The 26949-nt window shown below is 40.6% G+C and overlaps 1 protein-coding gene and 1 long non-coding RNA gene across 2 annotated transcripts; one reads left to right on the top strand and one right to left on the bottom strand.

The window, feature by feature from the left end:
• Positions 1–1709: 1709 nt before the first annotated feature.
• Positions 1710–18602, bottom strand: LOC116525088. The gene is made up of 3 exons (XR_004257573.1): positions 18591–18602; positions 7844–7850; positions 1710–1820 (listed from the first exon to the last, which is right to left on the bottom strand). It is a non-coding gene; the product is annotated as an uncharacterized LOC116525088 (long non-coding RNA).
• NLRP10 (NLR family pyrin domain containing 10) lies at positions 6854–11009 on the top strand. The gene is made up of 2 exons (XM_032240652.1): positions 6854–7382; positions 8927–11009. The coding sequence occupies exons 1-2, from the start codon at positions 7106–7108 to the stop codon at positions 10717–10719; spliced, it is 2070 nt and encodes a 689-aa protein (XP_032096543.1). The 5' UTR covers positions 6854–7105; the 3' UTR covers positions 10720–11009.
• Positions 18603–26949: the final 8347 nt, after the last annotated feature.

The raw sequence follows: 26949 nt of genomic DNA, 5'->3' as shown, positions 1-26949 counted from the left end.
GTTAGAGTCTAGTCTTGCCTAATGTTCTTCATTTTTTATTATTTTCTACAGTTTGGATTGTGTCAGGTCTTTTAGGCTGACTGATAGTGCCATGGACGCCATGTTAACCTTGGTGACCTGCATGGAAACTCCAGATGAGTTCCTGGAAAGTCTAAAGTAACTGGAAGACCATGAAAAGGGGAAGAAATGATCAACCCCTGCAGCGCCTACTTAACTTTGAGACATTCTGAATTGTTTCTTATTCCGGCCTCAATCGACAAGGCTATTGGACTTCATAACTGACCTTGGCCAACCTTGTGATGTCACACCCTACAAAACCACCCTAAACTGTAACGTTCCACTTGCCCACCCCAAACCTATAAAACCAACTCGTATCCCACTGCCCTTCACTGACGCCCTTTTCGGCCTCAGCCCACCTGCACCCGGGTGAATAAACAGCCATGTTGCTCCCACAAAGCTGTTTGGGGGCCTCTTCATTCAGAGCACACATTTTAACTGACTGAATTCTAAAATTTTTCCTGACTACAAGTCTCCAACATAATGTTTTCAATATTTTTTCTTCTTTTTTTCCTGATTTGAAATTACTGAAAATTAAGCCATGCTTTCTTTTTTTTTTTTTTTGAGACGGAGTTTCACTCTTTTTACCCAGGCTGGAGTGCAATGGCGCGATCTCGGCTCACCGCAACCTCCGCCTCCTGGGTTCAGGCAATTCTCCTGCCTCAGCCTCCTGAGTAGCTGGGATTACAGGCACGCGCCACCATGCCCAGCTAATGTTTTGTATTTTTAGTAGAGACGGGGTTTCACCATGTTGACCAGGATGGTCTCGATCTCTTGACCTCGTGATCCACCTGCCTTGGCCTCCCAAAGTGCTGGGATTACAGGCGTGAGCCACCGCGCCCGGCTAAGCCATGCTTTCTTAAAGCCCTGTGAACAACTTAAACTTCAGAAGAAAATAATGGCAGCCTATTTACATACCTAAACCACTTTCATACCTGCCTACTGATGTATGGACTTCAGAGTAATATGGCCTATATCAATTTTCCAGGATTGTTCTTCATTGTTTGTTGTTGTTTTTCTACCTTCCTCCCCCATGTCCCCTTCATAGGAGGTGTGACCTTACAACCTGATAAAAATGAGTTCCTAATACTGTGGGACCTACCCTAAACCATCCCAGCCATGAGAGATCAGACAAAACCTGAGACCAAACACCATTTTCCTTTAAAATGCTTTCCATGAAAGATTTTTAAAAAGAAAAGTGAGGGAATGTGAAAGAAAAATCATCTCAGTTCCTCCAAATCACTGAGCCAAAGGGAAAAGTCAAACTGGGTACTGTGGGCAAACCTGCCTCCCAGTCTATTCCTACAAAAGCTACATACCTCCATCACAGTTTTCCCACAGGACAATTCCTTGTGGACAAAAAACAGAACTCAAAGTCATCCCTCTGTTCACATGGTATAAATGCATATCTGATTGCTTTCCTTGCCCCATTATTTCACTAAGCTAGACTAAGATATAAATGACTATTCCTGTAAATTGTGTATTCAGTGAAAGGCTGATCAGAAGCTAAAATAATGCAACCGTTTGCGTCTTACCTACCTGCGACCTGGCAACTCTCCCCTGCTTGGAGCTGTCCCACTTTTCTGGACTGAACCAACGTACTTCTTACATATGTTGGTTGATGTCTTATGTCTCCCTAAGATGTTTGCCCTGACCACCCCAGGCATATGTCATCAGGACCCCCTGTGGCTGTGTCATGGGCACGTCCTTAACCTTGGCAAAATACACTTTCTGAATTGATTGAGATCTGTCTCAGATACTTTCTGATTTACAAAGGCCTTGTGACAATACTCTTGAGAAAAGACAGCCTCCAGCAGCAGAGATAGATACCTCCAAAATGGCCACAGGGGTCCCTGTCTTAAGAGGACCTTTAAGCTTACCAACTCCATGTACTAACTCCATCAAAACTGACCAAAGTGTCAAGGAGAAGATGGTGACCCTTATGGGAGCCTGGGGATCATCTCAAAGAGCCCTTACAGGATGGACTGCGGTTGGGGCTCCTGCCTTTGTCAAAAAGAAGGCCTGGAAGCAGGAGGATGAAGAGGTGTGCTCAATTTTGCCTTGGGATCTGCCTCCATGGGTAGGGAAAGAGTATAATGAACATGGGGAACACTGCAGCTTGATTGAGAAACTCCAATTGCTTCATATGTTTTTCTCATTGCCCTTGTTTCTTAAGAGTTTGCTGTGAAGAAACACTGTGTATAGAGTGAGTGTATAAGTATATGTGTGTGTGAATGAGAGAGAGACTTATATCTACCAGCTGGCTTCATCTCTCTCTCACTCTCATTGACTTTCTATTTTGTCTGCTCATTTTTCTGATATCTCTCTATATCTCTTCTCTGACTCTTTATTCTTTTGATCTCTTGCTGTTCCCACCCTTGGTTTCTATTTCTTTTGCCTCCACCCCTTCTTTTTTGGGACTCAGATCCTCAGTTGCAATTGTCCGTGTTGCCTGTAGCCAGGCCAGGGTCGACAGGCAGGAAGGACTCATTTCATCTCTTGCCTCCACCTTCCAATTAGTTGGTTCCATGCATCTCATTCCTCCTTCCTTCAGGTGTGATTCTGAATCTCTTACACAGTGATCTCCAGACCTGGTGCCTTTGCAGTAAGTGGCCTTTCTGCTCTCTGTCATGCTCACTACGGAACTGTGTCTCACTCTTTTATTCTCCTATCTTGGTCTCTGGGTCCTGGCTCTTGGCAGTCTTGTTTTTGTCTCTAGCCTCAGCTTGGTCAAGGCACTGGGAAAGGCCAGTCCCGTGACTGCCTGTTCCCCTGCACTCTGGGATACTCCCTGATTATTGGGCACAAGAGGCCTTGGCAGAGGAGGCGCGGTACACAGGAGGAAAGGCTTGCAGCAGCCTCCTCAAGGTGTCTCCCCTCCTCAGCCACCCTGCCCTTTCACTCCTCAGAGATATTCTTGCACGTACTTCACAGAGCATATTGAGACTTAGATGTGGCCACATTTATCTTCTGACCACAAAACCCACACACCTGCCTTTCTCTGCCAAGCAACCTCTCTCACTTTCTTCAGGAATGAATGGATGCTGTTCCTTCCAGCCTCCTGTCAAAGGCCAATCTTTTGCCTTGGCTTCGAATCCCATTCCAATCCCCATTCTCCATTCCCTGCTCTGGTGCTTGCCTTTCTTCTGCATTTCTAACCTGAGCGCTCTGTGGGAGGTTTTGTGTCAGCATCAGGTACTTCCGCCCTTTCCCATGTTAAAGCAAACAGAGAAGGTTCTGTTTGCTTTAAAACAGAACCTTCTCTGTTTGCTTTAACATGGGAAAGTGGCGCAAGTACCTGATGCACGTTTCCCACATGACCTCAGGACCTTTCTCATAACTTTTGTTGCCAAGCTTCCAGAGAGATTTGTCTATACATGTTACCTCCATTTCTTTACCTCTTACTGTTTCTTTGCTAAGTTAATTTTTATCTTGTCAGAGTAATACATGATATAGTTCTAAAGTCAATTGGCATTAAAAGGCTTATGCCCTGGAGCAGTCGTCCATTCCTCTCCTGATGCCCTGTCTCTCTTCTCTGAAACAACTATTAATACATTAGCTTTTAACTATTTCTTCTTACATCTTGCATTTTGAAATAATATGTGTACTGCATATCACTACCTTTTTATTCAACATTTTAGGCATTATCTATTGACTTCCTCTTCCAGGACACTCCACCATTCTCCTTTCAATATTATTATAAAATAAATTTTAGTTAGAGCAATATTTGGTGGTTACATTATGATTTCTATGCAAACATTATTCACATCCGAGTGTTGTAGTTTAATATTATATTTTCTATTTAATTTTTTGTTTCTCCTCTTGCTAATCATTTTATTTTACTTTCGTTTATCTGGTTTTCTTGGAAGTTACTGCTAGCTTTTTCCACCTTCTAATAGCCTTCCAGTAGACTCTTTTAGAAGACCAATAGCATCAGCAAATCGAACAACTCTTTTTTCTTGGAGGCTTTCTTTTTGGAGAAACCTATTCTCTTTCTGTCAGGGTTTTTGGGGATCCTCAGCTCTAGGCCTGAGGACCAGTTCCCTTATGGGAATTTGTTTTCTTTTTTTTTTTTTTTGAGATGAAGTCTTGCTTGGTTGCCCAGGTTGGAATGCAGTGGTGCAATCACAGCTCGCTACAACCTCTGCCTCCCGGGTTCAAGCGATTCTCCTGCCTCAGCTTCCCAAGTAGCTGAGATTACAGGCATGCACCACCACTCCTGGCTAATTTGTGTATTTTTAGTAGAGACGAGGTTTCACCATGTTGACCAGGCTGGTCTCAAACTGCTGACATCAAATGATCCACCTGCCTCGGCCTCTTGAAGCGCTGGGATTACAGGTGTGAGCCACCGTGCCTGGCCTGTTTTTCTCCTTGTTTGAATTCCTATTTCATGGATCTCCTATCTTCTTTCTTTTTTATTCTCCAGTGGTTTCAATAACTTAGAGAAATGGTGCACTGGTGGAGGAAATGGTGGTGACAGTGCTTCAATTCTTTTGTCTCTCTAGTCAAACTGCCCCAGCCTAGGCTGGGGTTAAGTGGTAGTGGAGGTGTATGGGTTTCAGGGAGGGACATGGGAAGTCTCCTGGGCTCTTTATCTCTTGGTGACAGAATAGTTCATGCCTTCCGCCTCTCCCTTGTTTCTCAACTTCAATGTTTAAAAGAATGAAGTCAAGTTTCCCACTGGTGAGCAATTGTTCATCCCATTTACAGCCAGAGGCAATGTGTGGGTGGTTCTGCTTCACAGAGGCCTGGGGCAGGTGGGGAGGGACACTTTCGTTCCAGGCCTAAATATACTAGGAACTATTAGGTATCAAGCAGTAGCTGGCATGTACCACCACCACCAAACAGAAGTGAACTAGTGAGTATGGGCTAAGAGGGCCCAGACTTGGACCTGTAGAGCTGTCTGACCAGGACAGGGAATCTGTTTCATTTCAGGCCCAGGCCTTGCTTACTGGGATCCCAAGTCTGAACTGTGGTGAGCAGCCTAGGCTGGACATCTTTTTGGCAGGTTCTAGTGTTGTCTTTTCTTTCCTAAATTATTAAATAGCTTTGCCAACATCAGAAATTTGCAGGGAAGCCATGAGTCTTCCTATGTAGCCTGAAGCTTTGCTGTAAATTGCTCCTGTTTTCACAGGCCTGCTTTTCCAAACTGGCCTATGACTCACAGCCAAAGTCCCATGTATCCTAACATGTTCCAAACACTTTCTTTCTCTGTCAGTATGTAGTCAAAATGTTGGTATTTGAATCACAACAACTCTCTGTGTTCCCAAATTTTCTTTCGAACACTCTCAATGATGAGTGTGACATTGTACTACGGAGATGGATTCCCTATGGGCTTTAGGTCACAGGTATATTTCTGGATTCTGAAAGCTTTCTATTCATTTTTGCTTTTATTTTCCAATGATTACCACCTGGCCTACATTTTAGTTCTGTATTAGAAACACAACTCAAAATCCTGCTCTTCGTTCCTGGCTACTTTAGTATTTATAAATGTCTCCAGTTTCTGGTAACATTTAGCCTAATTTCCTTGTTCCTGACTCTGTCTTCTACTTCTTTATCTTTTGAGGAGGTTTTTTTCTGTCTCTTTCCTCTTCCCAGGACATAGACCACAGTTAAAATCCTGCCTCTTTGCCCAGTGGCCTACTCTGGAAAACTCTAAAAAACCATTTTTCTCTAACTGCCAAATTTCTCATGTGGAGTGGTACTCAAGATGATTTCTGAGATGATCAAAAAGGATATGCAGATTACCTGGCACCAAGTCAGCACTTACAGTTGGCGTTTCCTCTTCATATCATTATCTGGACTTGTCTCTTTATCTGAATTAGGAGATTTCTAGCTTTGCAATCCATGTGTGACTGAGGCCAGGAGGCTGACATATGAGGCCAGTGGGTTGAGTGTAGAAAGTGTAGATTTTCTTGCCATACCACAGCAGTTCCAGCAAATGTGCTCCAGCTCTCTATAGGTTCATGCAGACAGGGACAGGCTCACTTTTTTTTTCTCTTGAGATGGAATCTCACTCTGTTGCCAAGCTGGAGTGCAGTGGCAAGATCTGGCTCACTACAACCTCCATCTCCCATGTTCAAATGATTCTCCTGCCTCAGCCTCCTGAGTAACTGGAACTACAGGCACGCGCCACCACACTCAGCTAATTTTTTTTTTTTTAATTTTTAGTAGAGATGGGGTTTCACCATGTTGGCCAGGATGATCTCGATCTCTTGACCTCGTGATCTGCCCGCCTCAGACTCCCAAAGTGCTGGGATTAGAGGTGTGAGCCACCGTGCCCGGCCAACAGATCCACTTTTAAAACTTAAAACTTGGCCAGGCATGGTAGCTCATGTCTGTAATCCCAGCTTTTTGGGAGGCCAAAGTGGGCGGATCATCTGGGGTCAGGAGTTTGAGACTACCCTGGCCAACATAGTGAAACCCCATCTCTATTAAAAATACAAAAATGAGCTGGGCATGGTGGTAGGCACCTGAAATTCCAGCTGCTTGTGAGGCTGAGGTAGAATTGTTTGAACCTGGGAGATGGATTCTGCAGTGAGCTGAGATTGTGCCACTATACCCCAGCCTGGGCAACAGAGCGAGACTCTGTCTCCAAAAAATAAATAAATAAATGACTTAAAGTTTTATTTCTCCATCCATCTGTCTAAGGAGGCATACAGAGCCTAACAAAGAATGTATGTGAGAGGGAAAGAGGAAGGGAGGAGTGAGAGAGAGAGAGGCAGAGACAGAGGTTGGGGGAGAGAGAGAGAGAGAGATTGAGAGATTAACACACCCACACACCTCCCTACCCATTTACAAACACAGTCACATGTCACCTGACAAAGAGGCAGAGGGGAATAACTAGGAAAATTCCCCTGCTATCTCATCTGCTCACCTTTCTTGGAGCTTTGTCGGAATATCTCGTCTCCCTGGCCTCTACTCTGCAGCTTGACAAGACCCAGAAAGCAGGGCGGGCCTCTCAGCAGTGGATCTCTCCTTTTGCCTCCTTCTCCAGGTCACTGGTCTGCTGGTGTGGACTCGATCCTTCCCCCAGATCACCATAGCCATGGCCAGAAACCCCCGGAAGGCATTGCTCTGGGCCTTGAGTGACCTTGAGGAGAAAGATTTCAAGAAGTTAAAGTTTTACTTACGGGATATGACCCTGTCTGAGGGCCAGGCCCCACTGGCCAGAGGGGAGTTGGAGGGCCTGATTGCAGTGGACCTGGCAGAATTATTGATTTCAAAGTATGGAGAAAAGGAGGCTGTGAAAGTTGTGTTTGAGATCTTGAAGGCCATGAACCTGTTGGAACTTGTGGACCAGCTCAGGCACATTTGTCTGCATGGTGAGTGTGGAAGGGGAAGGGGAGGGCAGGATGGCACTGGGACTCCCCTTGCCCCATGGCATTTCCCGTAGCCTGTAACTTATGCCTTCTGTCACCTTGCCCTCTAGTCCTCAATGCCCCAGAGTCCTTGATGGTCTCCACCTGAGAGTTCTAACAACTGTCAGGAGGGGGCTTGAGCCAAAGCTGGGGATTTATTAAAGAAAAACACTAGTCTTTCTTCCCCACCTCCTACCTCCAGCTGCAGTGGCAGAGAAGGGGAGAGTCTGAAGAAAGGGGCTCAGGTGTTGGTGAAAAGAGGGTATTGGTGAAGGGATTTCCACTAACCAGAAGAAATGGCATCAGGATGTAGGTCAGACCTGTCCCTAGCTGTTTCCTGACAGGCAGCTCAGGCCGCTTCCAAGTCTTCCGTGCCCCGATCTCTCAAGGATCCACATTACAGAATGGGTAGGTGTGGAGCCCACTGGTCTCCTGGTCCTTCTTATGGGTGCCTGTGGGGAGGGAGGGATCTTTCAGTGCCTGTGCTCCCTCCCATAGGCTGCTTTCATGCCTGAAAGCTCCTCTGCTACAAACAAATGGGAGCGTTTCATGGACCCAGAGTCATGGCTCTTGCTGAGAAGCTGGTTTATCTTTAGCATTGACTTGTTCTTTCCCAAGAACAGGCTTGTCTTAGTTGCTTTTGTGTTGCTATAAAGGAATACCTGAGAACTGGGTAATTTATAAAGAAAAGAGGTTTATTTGGCTCATGGTTCGGCAGGTGGTACAAGAGTCATAGTGTCAACATCTGCTTCTGGTGAGGCTTCAGGAAGCTTTCAGTTATGGAAGGAGGTGAGGGCAGAGCTGGTGTGTCTCATGGCAACAGAGGGAGGAAGAAAGAGGGGAGGATGTGCCAGCTGTTAACCAGCTCTTGTGTAGCTAATAGAGTAAGAACTCACTCATTACTACGGGAAGGGCTCCAAGACATTCAGGAGGGATTTGCCCTCATGACCAAAACATCTCCCACTAGGGCCCCACCTCCAACATTGGGGATTATTTTCAACCTGAAATTTGGAGGGGACAAACATCCAAACTGTATCAAGCCTCTTATCACTTCCTCATTTTCAGGCTTCTCTTTCCTTTCTCTTCTCTCTGTCCTCACCTCTTCACATGGAGACATTTCATATGAACATTCATTCATGCATTCTCAGACAGGCATTTTGCATTTACATGTATTCTTACAGACACACACTTGCAGATGCACCCTGACATGCCTTCCCTGCACTACAGTATGTGAATGTCCATGAGCACATTCCGTGGGCGCATGTGGATACCAGCACTCGTGCACAAATATACACACACACACACAACCCACCTTTGCACACTCATACAGATATGCATGTGCCTACTGCGCCTGCAAACACACGGTCATGCACACATACAGTGGCCCCTCCCATGAAGCCAGTACTGTAATCTCAGGGAGATCCAATTTGGAGAGCATAGAAGACTAAAGAACAGAGTCAGTTTGGAGTAGCCATTTTACCATGTAACATCCCATTTGTTTGGCTCAGATTACAGAGAAATATACCGAGAACATGTGCGCTACCTAGAGGAGTGGCAGGAAGTGGGAGTCAACGGCAGATACAACCAGGTGCTCCTGGTGGCCAAGCCCAGCTCAGAGAGCCCAGAGTCACCTGCCTGTCCCATCACCCTGGAGCAGGAGCTGGACTCTGTCATGGTGGAGGCTCTATTTGATTCGGGGGAAAAGCCCTCCCTGGCCCCATCCTTAGTTGTGCTAGAGGGATCTGCTGGCAGTGGAAAGACAACTCTCTCCAGAAAAATTGTGTTGGACTGGGCCGCCGGTACTATGTACCCAGGCCGTTTTGATTATGTCTTTTATGTAAGCTGCAAAGAAGTGGTCCTGCTGCTGGAGAGCAAACTGAATGAACTCCTTTTCTGGTGCTGCGGGGACAATCAAGCCCCCGTCACAGAGATTCTGGGGCAGCCAGAGCGGCTCCTCTTCATCCTGGATGGCTTTGATGAGCTGCAGAGGCCCTTTGAAGAAAAGTTGAAGAAGAGGGGTTCCAGTCCCAAGGAGGGCATCCTGCACCTTCTAATTAGGAGACGTACACTCCCCACATGCTCCCTTCTCATCACCACCCGGTCCCTGGCTTTGAGGAATCTGGGACCCTTGCTGAAACAAGCACGCCATGTCCATATCCTAGGCTTCTCTGAGGAGGAGAGGGGGAGGTACTTCAGCTCCTATTTCATGGATGAGAAGCAAACTGACCGTGCCTTCAAAATTGTACAAAAAAATGACATTCTCTACAAAGCATGTCAGGTTCCAGGGATTTGCTGGATGGTCTGCTCCTGGCTGAAGCAGCAGATGGAGAAAGGTGAAGCTGTCTTAGAGACACCCAGAAACAGCACTGACATCTTCATGGCCTATGTCTCCACCTTCCTGCTGCCCGATGACGATGGGGGCTGCTCTGAGTCTTCCCGGCACAGGGTCCTGATGAGTCTGTGCTCCCTGGCTGCTGAAGGGATTCAGCACCAGAGGTTCCTATTTGAAGAAGCTGAGCTCAGGAAACATAATTTAGATGGCCCCAGGCTCGCCGCTTTCCTGAGTAGCAATGACTACCAGTTGGGACTTGCCATCAAGAAGTTCTATAGCTTCCGCCACATCAGCTTCCAGGAGTTTTTTTATGCCATGTCCTTCCTGATGAAAGAGGACCAAAGCTGGCTGGGGAAAGAGTCCCGCAGAGAAGTGCAAAGGCTGCTGGAGGTAAAAAAGCAGGAAGGAAATGATGAGATGACCCTCACTATGCAGTTTTTATTGGACATATCGAAAAAAGACAGCGTCTCCAACTTGGAGCTCAAGTTCTGCTTCAGAATATCTCCCTGTATAGCACAGGATCTGAAGCATTTTAAAAAGCAATTGGAATCTATAAAGCAGAAGAGGCCCTGGGATTTGGAATTCTCCATGTGTGAAGCTAAAATAAAGAATCTGGTAAAAGGTATTCAGATGAATGATGTATCATTCAAGATAGCACATTCAAATGAAAAGAAATCCCAGAGCCAGAATTCATTTTCTGTTAAAACCAGATTGAGTCATGGACAGAAAGAGAAGCAAAAATGTCCTCTTGTGGGCAAAGATAATATAGCAGGAACACAAAAGGAGTCTTCTACTGGAAAAGGCAGAGGGACTGAGGAACCAGACGAAGAGGTTAGGTGCAGTGGGATGGGAAGCAGAGAAATGGGGACAATTGTGCTGAAAGGTTGGAGGAATGAATGGGTGAAGGGTCAGGAAGATGGGGAAAGACAGACAGACTTAAAAAGGTTGGAGAGAGGAGAATCAGACTAATGGGTACTAGAAGGAGTGAAGGACAAAGGAACGAATAGAAAAGAGAATTAGATTAGAGAGGATCGGATGACATTAACATAGGACCTGGGTAAATGTGCAATGAGTTCTTAGGAACAGCCCCATGTACTACCAAGGTCTCAAGTGCCCTCCCCAGAGGCTGTTTATAACTTCCTACAGTATAGAGTACAGTTTCCATAGCTCCTCATTATCATTAACATGTTAATGTTAATGACCAACCATTTGGTTCTGACATTTGACACTTTCCTATTCAATAAACTATTTCCTGCTTATTTCAGAGAGGGCTTCTGGAAACATTCCACAAATTGCTTTTACAGCCTAAAGCTACAGGGATACAGACATGTAAGAAAGGCAAGGGTTATGCATTTTGAATTCATCATGATATGTCCAGACCTGTGCAAAATCCTGGCATACAATAGTGTGTAGTAAAGGTTTATTGAATGTATAAATGTTTAGGGACCTCTTTGTCCTCAATCTGAAATGAAGGTAACTTTATATGATTAAAGATTTTGATACATGGATGTTGGTAATTGGGAGAGGGAAAGGATAAATTTGGAGTGACACACCAAGGCCCCACCAGATGAAAATAGTGCCTGACTGTGGATTTCACGGGCAACAAAAGCAGATGTAACACAGTAACTTGTATTAGTGTTATAAGCATGTCGAAATTATGCAAGAAATAACGTAACCCTTTTATGGGCTAGAATAATAAATATAAGTTACTTATAGTCATTATTGCTAGTTGAATATGCATAAAATATCATTGATGTGAGAATCACGGTGGTTTACCAGAAAGATTAGGAACACTGGTTCTAATAAACCTGGTTCTAAATATTGGATCTAAACACTGGATCTGCCATTTTCTAGCTATATACCTTTGCCCAACTTATCTTTTCCAAGTGTTAGTTTTAAAAAATTCATAAAATGAAAATTGTAATATTCATAATTTAGGGAAATTATAAGGATTAGACCTACTACTGCTACCGCTACTAGAGTGGCACAAACAATGACAATAATAAAAGCTAACACGTTTTAGAGCTCTTGTGTGCCAGGTTTTGGGCAAGCATTTACACACATAACAGTTTAGTTTCGTCTCATAAATGTTCTATTGTGTCTTGGCCTCTTTCCCTCAAAATCTAGTTTTTATATGTTAAACATAATGTTGCTATAATCATTTCAAATGTCTTTTTCTGCACGTATATACTCATTTGTGTTGATATACCTAGAACTGGAATTTCTTGGTCAAAGTGTATATATATTTTCAGCTACAGAAGATAAAAGTCAACAATTTTTCAAAGTGGTTGCATTAATCTTCTCTAATAAATAATAAGAGCTCCCATTATTCCAAATCCTAACTGACACTTAGCACTGTCAATCTTTTCACTTTAGTTATTCTTGTGGGTATGTAATGGCCTCTAATCATGGTTTTAATTTGCATTTTTCCTATGAGTAATGAGGTGGTTTATAAATACCTTAATTGGCTATTTAGATACACCTTTCGGTGAATTGACTATTTATGTTGGTTTTTTTTTAGCATTAAAAAAATTTTTTTTTATTGCATTTTAGGTTTTGGGGTACATGTGAAGAACATGCAAGATTGTTGCATAGGTATACAGATGGCAGCGTGATTTGCTGCCTTCCTCCTCATCACCTATATCTGGCATTTCTCCCCATGCTATCTCTCCCCAACTCCCCACCCTCCACTGTCCCTCCCCTATTTCCCCCCAACAGACCCCAATGAGTAGTGCTCCCCTCCCTGTGTCCATGTATTTATGTTTTTTATTCATTTAAAAATGTTGTTGACAATATCTCTCATGAATGTATATGCAAAAATCCTCAACCAAATATGAGCAAATTGAATCCAACAGTGTATAAAAAGAATTATATATTATGACCAAATGGGATTTATTTCAGGTATGTAAGGCTAGATCAACATTTAAAAGTTAATGTAATTTATCACATCAACAGACTAAAGAAGTAAAATCATATGATCATATCAATAGATGCAGAAAAACATTTCCAACATCTATTTATGATAAAAACCCTCAATAAATTAGGAATAGAGGGGAACTTCCTCAGTTTGATAAACAACATCTACAAAAGCCCTATGGCTAAAATTACACTTGTCAGAAAGTGGATGTTTTCTCCATAAGATCAGGAACAAGGCAAGGATGCCTCTTCTGACCACTCCTATTCAAATTTGTGCTGGACATCCTAGCAATGCAAAAAGGAAGAAAGGATGCAGTCATAAAAAAGAATGAGATCATGTCCTTTGCAGGGACATGAATAGAGCTGGAGGCCATTATTCTTAGCAGATTAACGCAGGAACAGGCAACTAAATACCACATATTCTCACTTATAAGTAGGAGTTAAGTGATGAGAACACATGGACACATAGAGGGGAACAACACACACTGGGGCCTATCAAAGGCTGAAGGGTGGGAGCATCAGGAAAAATAACTAATGGATAGTAGCTTCAATACCTGGCTGATGAAATAATCTGTACAACAAACCCCTTGACACAAGTCCACCTATGTAACAAACCTGCACATATGCCCCTGAATTTAAAAAAAGAAGAAAAGGAAGCAGATATAGGGATTAGGAGGGAAAAAATAACCTGTCTTTGTTCACAGATGACAAAATTGTCTGTGTAGAAAATGTCGAAGAATTGATTTAAAAAACCCTCTGGAACTAGTAAGTAATTATAGTAAGGTTGAAGGATACAAGGCTAATATGCAAAATTCTATTGCTTTCTTATATACCAGCAATGAGCACAATGCCATTTACCTTAGCACCAAAAAAATACTTACATATAAACCTAATTAATGTGTACAAGATCTCTATGAGGAAAATGATGACACTCTGAGGAAAGAAATCAAAGAAGCTGTAAATGAATGGGAAGATTTTCCATGTTCATGCATAGGAAGACTCAATATTGTTAAACATGTCAGTTTTCCCCAACTTGATCTATAGATTCAATGCAATCCCAATCAAGAGCTCAGCAAATAACTTTGTGGACATTGATAAACTGACTCTGCTTATGTGGAAAGGCAAAGGACTCAGAATCGCTAATAAAATTTTGAAGAGAATGAAGTAGGAGGACTGCTGCTATCCAGCTTCTTCCTACTATAAAGCTACAGTAAGACAGTGGTATTGCTAAAATAATAGAAAAATCACTGGAAGAGAATAGAGAACCAGAAATAAACTTACACAAATATAGTCAATTGATTTTAGACAAAAGAGCAAAAGCAATTTAATATGGAAAAAGTATACTCTTTTCAACAAATGATCCTGAAACAACTGGACATTCACATGCAAAACATGAATCTAGATGTAAAATACAAAAGTACTAATATAAACTGCTAGAAGATAATATAGGAGAAAATTTAGGTGATCTTGAGTTTGGTGATGACTTTTTAGATAACATCAAAAGCATCATTCATGAAAAAAAATTAACTAGTTGGCTTCATTAAAATAAAAAACTTCTTCTCTGTGAAAGACACTGTAAAAAGAATGAAAAGATAAGCCAAAGACTGGGAGAAAATATTGGCAAACACACATCTGATAAAAGACTTGTGTAAAAAAATATACAAATAGCTCTTAAAACTCAATAATAAGAAAACAGTCTACTTAAAAAGTGAGTAAAAAGATCTGAACAGACAGCTTATTAAAGAAGATACACAGATGGCAAATAAACATTTGAAAAGACATTCAACTTCATATGTCATTAGGGAATTGCAAATTAAAACCACAATAAGATACCATTACACTACTGTTACAATGGCTAACATCCCAAATCCTGGCAACAGTAAATGTTCGTTAGGATGTGTAGTAATGGGAGCTTTATTCATTGCTAGTCAGGATGCAAAATGGTACAGCCACTTTAAAAGACAATTTGGCAGTTTCTTACAAAACTATACATAGTTTTACCATATGTAAGATCTAACAATCATGCTCCTAGATATTTACCCAAGTGAGTTGGAAACTTAGGTCCATATAAAAATCTACACATTAATATTTCTAACAGCTATATTCATAATTGTCCAAATTTCGAAGCAACCAAGATGTTCTTCAATAGATGATGGATAAGAAAACTGTGATGCATTCACATAATGGAATATTACTCAGTGATAAAAAGAAATGAGCAATTAAGACATGAAAAGATATAGAGGAGACTTAAATGCAACTACTAAGTGAAAGAAGCCAGTCTGAAAAGACTACATGCTGTATAAATACAAATATGTGATATTATAAAAAAGGTAAAACTGTGGTGACAGTAAAAAAATCAGTGGTTACCAGAGGTTCAAGGAGAGTCGGAGAGGGATAACTAGGTGGAGGCACAGGCACTTTAGGATAGTAAAACTATTCTGTTTGATATTATAATGATGGAGTCATAAGTTTTCAAAACCCATAGAGCTGTACAATGCAAAGAGTGAATCCTAATGTAAACTATGGCATGTAGTTAATAATAGTGTATCAAAATTGGTTCATCAATTATCACAAATGTTAATAAGGCAAAGTGTGAGGAGGTGGTCGTGGTGGAGAGGCTATACAGCAACTTTCTGTACTTTAAAAAAAACAGTTTATTGATGTATGATTAGTTGAATTAATACAATAAATTGTGCAAATTTAATGTATAAAATTTGATGAATTTGTACATATGCGTACATCTGTGAAACCATCAACACAATCAAGATAATAGACATCACAATCACCTCCAAAAGTTTTCCTGTGTCCTTTTTTTCCTTTTTTTGTGACAAGAACACAAGATGAAATTTAACCTCTTATAATTTTTAAGCACATAATACAGTATTGTTGATTATATGTGGAATTCTGTATTTTCTGCTCAATTTTTCTTTAAACCTAAAATTGCTCTTAAAAAACTAAGGAAATCTGAATAAAGTATGAACTAAGTTAATAAAAATATGATTAACTTTATCAGTTATATGTGTTAGACATATCTCTTTTAATTTTTTTGGCTTTTTTTCAGTCTTTTGATGCCTTTTGATATAAAGGAGTTCTTAATTTATTCGTTTTTTTCTTTTATGGTCAATAATTTTATTTTCTGTTTAAGACATTTTTGTATCCTAAGACTATAAAAGAATCTTCTATATAAGCTTCCAGAAACCTTATTGCATTACTTAATATATTTAGTCTTGTAAACCACTAGAAATTAATTTTTGTGTATGGTATGAGATGGATAAAGTTTTATTTTTTCCCAATAATGATAATCAGGTGATCTAATACTATTTATTCAAGAGATCAACCTTTCTCCACAGTTCTGCAGTATCATCTTCATCATAAATCAGGTGTACATAAGTCTGTTCTGATCTATTCTTTTCCATTGATTTATTTGTATATTCTCATGGCAAGCACCATGCAGTTTTATTATAGTAGCTTTGTAATAAGTGTTGCCACCTGGTAGTGGAAGAACAACTACTTTTCTTCTGGATTTTTGTGGCTATTTTAGGTCCTTTGCATCTACACTTAAATTTTAGAAGCAATCTGTCAATTTCTAAGAAAAACATTAGAATTTTAGAATTTTGATTAAAATTGCATGCAATCTATAGGTCAAATTTAGGAGGCTCAACAATTTTATAATATTGATCCTTCTAATCCATGCACATTGATTGCATATAGCTCTACTTTTTATATACATTTGATGTCTCACAGCAATATTTTGTAGTTCATATATTTTTATGGTATTTAATACAATGCTAAGTGCTATTCATAACTTTTTATTTACTAATTGTTTTTACAATTAGCTTTTTATCAATTTAATATAATTTTTTGTACGTTGATCTCATATACTGTGACTTTCTCAAATTTACGTATTTTTTAATGGCTTAAGAGCAGATTTTTTGGATCTTTTATTGACATATTATGCTATCTGCAAATAATGACAGCTTAATTTCTTGTTTTCTAATCACTGTACCTTTAACGTACTTTTTGGTGCAAATTTTGTTTATCTGTAGATTCTAGACTTATAATCTCATCTCACTGCAATCTCTGCCTCCTGGGTTCAAACAATTCTCCTGCTTCAGCCTCCTGAGTAGCTGGAATTACAGGCGCCTGCCACCACGTCCAGCTAATTTTTGTATTTCTTAGTAGAGACCGGGTTTTATTTATCATGTTGTTCAGGCTGGTCTTGAACTCCTCAGCTCAGGTGATTCACTCGCCTCAGCCTCCCAAAGTGCTGGGATTACAAGCATGAGCCACCACGTCTGGCCTTGAATTTTAAAAAATAATTTTGCTGCGTGTGGTGGCATTACATGCCTGTAATTTCAGCACTCTAGAGGCTGAAGTGGCAGGATTACCTGAGTTTAGGAGTTGGAGGACAGCCTGGGCAACATAGCAAGAGCCTGTCTTTAAAACTTAAATGTATGCAGACATATATAATTTTGTATTTCTTCTTCAAAGAGATCAATTATATACATTGGATTTTCTTGGTGTGCTTTCCAAGTCTATAACTTTTCTGTAGTCATTTAAACCTTTTATTTTCTGTTTTATTTTTCTTGATTTTATTTTCTATTTGCCGCTATGTTTTGGCAAACAGGAGTCATTACTAAAATGGTGTCCTATTAAAACCATGAAAGAGAGGAGTGTGCAGGAAATGTAGGTAAGACATCTGTGTCAACCTGTGCATTGTGACCAGCCTATGAGCTTTGCATTTGTATCACCCCTGTATTTGTGTACTTTAACAATTGTGTAAATAATAACTTCATAATTACTTCTAAAAAAAGAACTATGTTCTCCTCTTTAATGATTCTGATAGGGACACCATTGTAGTAATGATTTCATTTATTATTCTATATTTTTTCTGAACTCTGGTAGCTAGTGTTTTATAACTTTCATTTTTTAAACTATATATTTCCTCAATGCTTATATTTATGCTTTGTACACTTGTCTTAGAGGAGCAATTTTTTCAAAAGCATTTAAAATTATTGGCTTTTCTTTTTTGGCCACAATTTTCATTGGCTTCATAGCAACATTTTTATAGTCACTATTCTTAATATGCTATTTCCTCCCTGAAACTTTTTTTTCTTATAGTCTCTGCTTCAATATCATGCTGATTCTCTTTTGATTATTTCTCACATTTGAACAAGTTACGTTCTTTCTGTACCTTTCTTTGCAAAAAGTTTTTTTGGAGGAAGGGCTAGGGGTCACTCAAACCAGCAGGGATTCTCTTGGTCAATGGTAAAGTTCTTTAGAAGTTTGCTACTCAGTATGTGGTTTGTGGACCAGCCACACGGGCGTCATCTGGGGGCTTGCTAAAAATGCAGACTCTCAAGGCCCACTCCAGACCTACTGAATTTTATTCTTCATTTTCAAAAGATCCTCTGGCGATTCATAGGCTCATTAAAGTGTGAGAAGAAAAAGGAGTTTTCTTTTTTGTCTTTAACAATTCTTAATCTTAGGTGAGTGCTGTGACTTTAGTCTCAGGAGTAAGGCCTTTTCAGTGATTTTACTTCTCTCCTAGCAATGGATTTCTTTTGCTTATTACTTGGTGTTTCCTAGACTGATTAGGGGTGGGAAAAGGGGCTTTTTTGGTCATTTTTATGCATTATTAGTCTTAGGCAGGTGCTATGACCCTGAGTCTCAAGAGTAGGGGTCACGTTGACCCTGCTCTAATAATAGGAGACATCTAATGGTATTGGTATGTGATCCTGGGCCCAGAACTCTTTCCTGCCCCTATTCCAGGGGAGAGAAGATAGTTTTTCTTTTACGCTTCCTCAGACTGTAATGTATCTTTACTTGTGCCTTGGGGTGACAGTTATGTATATATTAATATATAATACATAATAAAGTACATATATTTTTATAATGTAAACAATTTAAATTATGGTATAAACACAAAATTTACAATCTTAATCACTTAAGTGTACAGTTCAGTAGTGTTAAGTATATTTGTATTATAATTATTTTTAATTTAAAATTATTGTAGACTCACAGAAAAGTTTCAAAAATACCACAGACAGATCCTGGTACAATATCACATGCCCATAGTCCTAGCTACCAGGAGACTGAGACGAGAGGATCTCTTGAGCCCAAGTATTTGAGTCCAACCTGGACAACATAGTGAGATCCCATCTGTAAAAAACAAAAACAAAAAACTATAAAGAAGTTCCTGTTCCTGTATATGCTTCACCCAGATTCTACTTATGTTAACATCATACATAAACATAGTACAGTTATTAAAACTAAGCAATTGGCACTGGTTTACTGCTATTAGCTTAACTACAGACATTATTTGGATTTCACCAGTTTTACATGAATGTTCCTTTTATGTTCCAGCCTCTAATCCAGGCTCCCACTGTGCATTTAACTGTCATGTCTTCTTAGTCTCCAATCTGTGACAGACATTCCCTTTATCTTTCCTTGTCTTCCTACCTGACCTTGACTCCTTTGAAAAGTACTGGTCAGGTAAACTGCAAAATGCTCCTCAATTTTGATTTGTCTGATGTTTTGAAGTTATGCATTTTTGAGAAAAATGCTACAGAGGTGACATGTCCTTCTCAGTGCATCATATTAGGAGGTACATGATGTTGATATGTGCTCTTATTGGAAACGTTAACTTTGGTCGCTTTGTTAAAGTGGGGTCTGCCAGGCTTCTCCACTGTGAAGTTACTATTTTCCTTTTGTAATTAACACATATTTTGGGGGAGATTCTCTGAGACTATGCAAATGCCCTGATTTTCCTTAAAATTTCTCCCATTAACTTCGGCATTGGTGGGTCTTATTTACAGCAATTATTATTTAGCTAGAATGGTGATTTTTCTATTTTCCTCATTCCTTCTACATTTAGAAGAAATTAATTATAATTTTCTTTGTAAGGAATTCCACCCACATAAATTTTTTTCAAGTGTGATATTCATTGGTAAAGTGTAGAAATCATGAGTGAGCAGTGCGATGACTTTCATAAAGTATGTATTGCTGGTGTCACCATCACTGAGATCAAGAAACAGAACACATTGGAATTCCGGAACCCTTCTCATGCCCTCTACCAGTCACTACTTTTTCTCCTCCCAAAGGTCACCACTATCTGGATTCTAATCTCATAAATGACTTTTGTCTGTTTTTAAGCTTTATATAAGTGGGAATATATAATGCATATTCTTTCGAGTTTGCTTTCTCTACTCTCCGTTATGTTTTTGAGATTTACTCCTATTATTGCAATGATTCATTAATTTTCTTTGTAGTATAGTGTTCTGTCATTTCACCAACCCACAATTTGTCCATTTTACTATTGGTGAACATTTGAATTATTTCCAGTTTTTGGCTCTTAATTATAATGCTATGAACTTTCTTGTGTGTGTCTGTTGGTATATGTATATATGAATTTCTGTTGGATATATGCAGGAATGAAACTGCTGAATCGTAGGGCATGTGACATTCATCTTTAGATGACACTGCCAAATATATGTCCAAAGTGAATGTAATAATTTGCACTGCCATCAGAAATGTATGAGACAAGTGGCTGACCAACATGCAAAAAAATGCTCAATATCACTAATCATCAGAGACATGCAAATCAAAACCACAATGAGATATCATCTCATACCAGTCAGAATGGCTATTACTAAAAAGTTAAAACACAACAGATGCTGGCGAGGCTGTGGTGAAAAGGGATCGCTTATATACGTTGGTGGGAATGTAAATTGGTTCAGCCCCAGTGGAAAGCAGTTTATAGATTTCTCAAAGAAATAAAAATGAACTGCCATTCCACCCAACAATCTCATTTCTGGGTATGTACCCAAAGGAAAATAAATTGTTCTACTGAAAAGACACCTGCACTCATGTGTTTATCAAAGCATTATTCCAATAGCAAAGACATTGAAACAAACTAGGTACCCATCAATTGTGCATTGAAAAAGAAAATGTGGCACATATACACCATGAAATACTACACAGCCGTGAAAAGAATAAAATCATGTCTTTGGCAGTAGCATGAATGCAGCTAGAGGCCATTATCCTGAGCAAATTAACCCAGAAACAAAACCAAATATTGCATGTTCTCACTTATAAGTGGGAGCTAAACCCTGGGTGCACGCAGACACAAAGATGGGTACAATAGACACTGGGATTCCAAAAAGAGGAAAGGAGAGATGGGGGCAAGGGCTGAAAAACTTTCTATTGGGTACTATGCTCACTATCTGGGTGACAGGATCAATAGAAGCCGAAACTTCAGCATCACACAAAATACTCTTATAACAAAGTTGCACACATTTCCCCTGAATCTAAAATTAAAATTTAAAAAGAAATGTATGAGAGTTCCTATTGTTCCACATCTTTGCTAAAAGATGGCAAGATAAGTATCTGGGGGGCACAATCTGCTTCCACTGCCCCAACTTGTATCTGCTGTCACTTTAGTATATATTTGAGGTGGGGAACAAGAAGAATTTGAATAAGGTATAAGGTTGGATTTTTAAAGAGATTAAATTCTTAATAGTAAAATGAAACTAGTCTAACAACTAACTAGCTGAAAACATACATAAGTCTGCCCAAGATGTCATCAAGAGAGATACTACGTAATTGGAAAAGGTTTTTTTTCATGATCTAATTGGTAATAGTTATTGGAACAAACAAAAACACCTCATGTTCCAATGAGTTAGAATTTCTTGGTAAAAATTGCATGTAGTTGTTGAGTCTTCTAAGATCTAGTCTTCTAAGATCTAATCTTTAAGTCTTGCATTTTTTTCCTCATAATTTGTCTTTCTGTGTTGCATTTTGGGGACACAAACTTAATCTTTGCTTTTGTGGCTATAATGAAATTAATGGTCCCTATTGCGAAGTCTCACCAATGCTGGAGCTTATATACATGAAATCTGCATCATTCTGTCTTACGGCTTTTTTCTTACTGAAATTCTTGTCATATATTTGTCTTCTATGGGTACAACCAATATCACTTATTATAAGTGAAATCTGGCTACTCTTTTTATTTATTTATTTTTTTGGTTATTTATTTTTTAAAAAAATCTTAAATCTGGCTACTCTTTAGAAAATAAGAAACTTAAATCTCTGGTCTATTTTCTGCTCATATCTCTGCTGAATCTGTTGAAACAGCTTGAGATCTAAAGGGTACTTGAGAAACTGGAGAAGAAAGTGGTTTTACACACACTGTGGTGTTACTTGGTTGTAGGCCATTGCACACAATTTGCATTTGTACGGATAGGAAGGACTGTGTATTTTGGCAATGCCATATATCATAGATATTTCTCCAGGTTAGTTCATTTGGTCTAATTCATCCTTTTAAGTCACTGCTTAATATTGGATGTTGCACTATTTATACAATACTACAGTATTTGTTGGATATCAGTTTCAATTTTTTGCCACAACAAACTATGCTGCAATAAACAGCTGTATGTGTATATATCCCAAGGGGGAGTGCTGGATCAAGGGGTAAATGTATTGTTAATTTTAACAGATAGAATATTGCTGCATTACTTTCTGAAAAGTTTCTACTTTAGATAAGCCTGAAGATATCCTCAATGCCACCATCTTGGGAAAGCACCCAGACACCACTAAATAAAGACATAGGATTTTCATTTCTGTAGCTAAAAACTTGTCTGTGAATGACTTGGGAAAGTTTGTTCAAGCTTGGGAGGATCAAACTGGGAACCATCAGGTTTGAAATTCCAAATGGGAATACACTTAGCCATTTAAAAAAATACTTCAATTTGCTTCTTATAACCTGAGAATATGTTAAAAAAGAAAATTTTATGGGACATCTTTTTGTTGTCCTTACACTGGATGCTCACTGGAGATCCATTTCACATGAAGTTAAGTCACATAGATACAAATTAATTCAAATTAGTTAATTATACTTAGTTGTTGTTCATTTATATTTCCATTCAATTATTAAATCTACTAACTGCCTAATTTGCCTTCTACCAACACATGATAGGCACAGGGGCTTCAAAACTGAATAACCCCTGCCCTTGAGGGGCTCATAGTCTGTTGTAATCACAGGGTCTGAATGGCCACCGAATCCAAACTTTTACATGTATTTACTTTTACATGTACCTAAGATCAGGCTGATGAAAATAAGATTGAGCTGTCAACATATGTTTGACTACGGGATGATTTAGCAGGTGTATTGATCTGGTCTTGCAGCCAGTCCAGATGGAATGAATTTATGACTCTGCCAGATTGCGTGGGTGGATAGTGTTCTTGACCAGATTGGTTCTAATCACACCTTTTCTCATTAGACCCACTTTTTGTTGAAGCAGCTTGAAGTCAATCTTCCTTCATTTTGAAGATGACATTATCATTTCCATAGGAGTAGGGATAATTATGAGACATTTATTTCAATCCAAATCTATTCATTTTAACACCTAGCACAGTAAAAAAACTAGCAATTTTGAAATAAAACTCTGACATTTGTATCTGTGGAAAATATTGAAAAACCCATTATACTTGGGAAACAAATCCTGATGAACCTACAAGGCTTGCATGTGCACCTCTCCCAGTCATCTCCGCCACTCTCTCCTTCATTCTTTGCTCTTCAGCTTTTGTAATCCATGAAGCCCTTTCTTCTTCATGTTATTTTATCTCCCTTGTTGTCTTTCTTTTGTTGTCACTTTAATGAACAGAAAACTGAAACAGAACAGCATTCTAGAAGTGGGTATGAGCCGGCTGGACGCGGTGTCTCATGCCTGTAATCCCAGCACTTTGGGAAGCCGAGGCGGGCAGATCATGAGGTCAAGAGATTGAGACCATCTAGGCCAACATGGTGAAACCCCGTCTCTACTAAAATATACAAAAAACTAGCTGGGCGTGGTGGCGCGCGCCTGCAGTTCCAGCTACTTGGGAGGCTGAGGCAGGAGAATTGCTTGAACCCAGGAGGTGGAGGTTGCAGTGAGCCGAGATCACGCCACTGCGCTCCAGCCTGGCGCCTGTTGACAGAGTGAGGCTCTGTCTAAAAAAAAAAAAAAAAAGAAGTGGTATGAGCCTAAAGAGTCTTAAGCTAATTCCTCTGCTTTTGTAGATAAGGGAACTAAGGCACAGGAACTTCAGCTGTACTTCAAGGTGGTGCTATATTTGGTGAGAGAGGTGCTTCTGGGGTTTCAGTGGTTATGTTTAAAGCAAAGGTGCAGAATCCCACACCCCGCCTCTGCAGGCTCTTCAGTGCCTGCTGGTGTTGCCAGGACCCAAGTATTCCTATTTTCTAACTAGTGTAGATTAGGTTCTGCAGGAATCAAGTGCTGTGTTAAAGATTAGTGTGCAATGGGATCAACATCTGTGGAAGGGAAGAAAAGTAGGGTAGGATTTAGCAAAGAAAGAGGTTGAGTTGTGAGGCAGACTTCCTGAAGGCTTCAATGGACTGAAGATAGGGATGGTCCTTCAGAGATGTCCTGACCTTCAGAGTGGGGGCCAAGCCCCTTATCCTCTGCCATTGATCAGTTAGTAGATACAGCTGCCCCAGGTGAAGCAGTCCCTTTAGGGGCTGACGGCTCAGGGCTTTCTGCCAACAGCACTCCCCAAATCTTCATTCCTGAAAATTCTTCATTCTTGAAGGTAGATCTAGGCAGTTTATCACATAGGTCACCACACTGAGGCTTTCTTAGAAACTCTATGTCCCCAGGGATGTTAGAGAGATGACCTCCTTCATGAATTGGTTTTCCTGCCCTTTGATGGTAGTCCACTCTCTTAAGACTCTGCCATTAAGCTTCCTTAAAATGAGGACACAGATTGTGCTCAGAATCTCAGTCTTAGTGCCCTGGCCCTGTTCCCATCTTCCCACATCTTCTGGCTCCTCACCATTAGCAATTTTCAAAGCTTTAGCCTTCTGTTTTCTTCTTTCAGGGCTACTGTGTCCCCTGAAGTCTCCTCTGTCATTCAAATAAGTTGTTTCTGAATGTACCAGCTCTGGCAGCTGTCAGTCATGCCCAGACTGGTCTGAATACAAAGGTGAACCAAGCTTAGAACCATCAAAATGTACCCTTTTACTCTGCCTCCCCTTCTGTCACCACAGATAAGTTCTTTGCACTTTTGTTTAAGGCAGAAGAGCTCCAGATCTTATCCCTTTATACCAACTCAAACTATTTCTTCCTTCCTGTTATTTTCCAGCTTTGTTGTGGTATGATTCATGAATAAAAATTGTGAGAGTAGTATATCCTGCTGCCTACTGGACTTTTCTACTTGGTTGACTTCAAACTCACATGTTTCAGATTGAGCTCATCATCCAAACCTCTCTTTGTCTTTTAAGTTTTGCTCAGTGGCTTATGCTAAAACTTAGGTATCAGCTATGACTCTTGCCTTGTTCTCATCTCCCAGATTTCCATCAATCACCAATCCAGTTGCCAATACCACTTAATTTTCTGAAGCTTACCCACTGTTCACCTGGTTAACTTTAACAGCCTCCTCAAATCCACTCTCCCTACTGCTTCCACAATCAAGTTTCTAAAAGGCAAATCTGAGGAAGGAATGAAATAAACTCTGCCCTAAGCATGAAGTTTTGCAAGACCAGGCTGATGCTTAGAGATTACTGGGGATTGGTTCTCCGAGGAGAGGCCCCTGAGGGTCCTTATGGTTTTAGGACTGCTACCTTAGGGACCCTCAATCGTGATGTTTCTGGAGGATTTTTATAACAGAAATTTACATTCTTTTTGGCAGTGATATGTATTTTTTATATTTCTATGCAAAAGGAAAGAGGAACTCTTTCAGAGAATATAAAGTAAAAGCTTCTTTCTTTACCCTGGGGAATAGGAAATATTTAAAGGACATATATAACTATTGGGACTTTCATGTCTGTGATGTGAACTGTTTATGTTTTATACCACTCCTGTTCTTACCCTTACCATCCTGCTCCCTAAAATATAAATCATATTACAGTGTCCAAAGGGAATCCTGAGAGGCAAGAGCATTGGGTATGCCTCTTCCTGGTAGACTACTTCTTCCTCAATTGCTGATTTTAAAAAAATGTTATAAACTTGGATTTTGATGACAGTAAGATAGCCCATTAGAAGTCCATAGTGTTTGTCCTCCGCATCCCCCCACAAAGACAGCCCAAGCAACAAGTAAACCACTATAAACCACTATATTTTGACAAAAATAACTAAAGAAGAGCACCAAAGCTCACTAAAGAAGCCACAGAAACCCTGGGTGGGCACAGAAACTTAGGGCAGCCACATAGAGAACAGAAGGAAACACCTGACCCCCATCACCCATTCACCAGCAGGGATCATCTTGAAACCAGTGAGGACTTCTCCTTGCAGGGAAAAGGTAAGCGAGGTCACCTCAGCAGCCCCCATCAGCACCTTGGACACCTACAGTCCTCACTGCTGTGGACCCCTGCAGTCCTTACAGGCACTAAGCCCAGCTAAGAGAGCTGCCTGAAGTCCATAACTGTACCTGTGCTCCCCTCTGTCCCCGGTGGAGTTAACACTGTGCCCTGTGTCCCAGCCCCTGCCTCAGCCCCTGACTGTGGCCCATGCAGCTACTGTATTACAATGCTGTCCTGAACCTGGGAATACTGCTGGAGTGTGTTTTGCTTTGGGGGTGAATGACCACAGGACCCACTCATCCCTGAGGTTGCAAACTACCCTTACCCAGTGGCCCAACAACCCTAATCAGCAAGCAACTGTGCATACACTTCCCATCTGCTGCTGCACCTCACTCCTTCAGGCTGGAGCTGAAGTTGCATACTCCCTCCCACGGAAAGAGTGCTTTGGCAGACCTGCTGCATCTATCCTTCCCAGTCACTGCTGCACCTTGCCCCTAGGAGCCTGAGCTAAAGCTGCTCACCCACTCCCAAGGAAACGCTGTCTCCATAGAACTGCTCCAAAATCCTCTCCAGTTGCTGTCATGCTCTGCCCTGCAGGACTTTAGCTGAAGCTATGTACCACCTTCCAGAGAAACAGCACTTTGTGGGAGTCATTGCATATACCCTTCCCAGTTGTGGCTGTGTTCTGCCTCTCTGTGGGTGAGCTGAAGCAGTATCTTGCTTCCTGGAAAAACAATACCTTAGTTGCTCAGAGCAGTCATGTGTCCTTGGAGTGTAAGTTGAAGTACAACCTGCATCCCAGGGAAATTGTGCCTGGGCCATCCAGAGTGGTCATGCGCCCAGTCCTTAGTTGAAGTGACACATTGCCCCTGGGGAATTGATGCTAGGTTGAGCAGCTGTACATATCAGGGCATATCTATATTAGTACCCTACAACCCAGGGAAACAGGGCAGTGCCTGAGCTCAGACACTATGCTCTAGAGGCCA

This window comes from Sapajus apella, unplaced genomic scaffold (genome assembly GCF_009761245.1).
Source record: "Sapajus apella isolate SASKATOON/1434 unplaced genomic scaffold, GSC_monkey_1.0 scaffold47, whole genome shotgun sequence".
NCBI lineage: Eukaryota > Metazoa > Chordata > Mammalia > Primates > Cebidae > Sapajus > Sapajus apella.
Note: the sequence above shows the minus strand (reverse complement) of the source record. Positions and strands in the feature narration are given on the sequence as shown.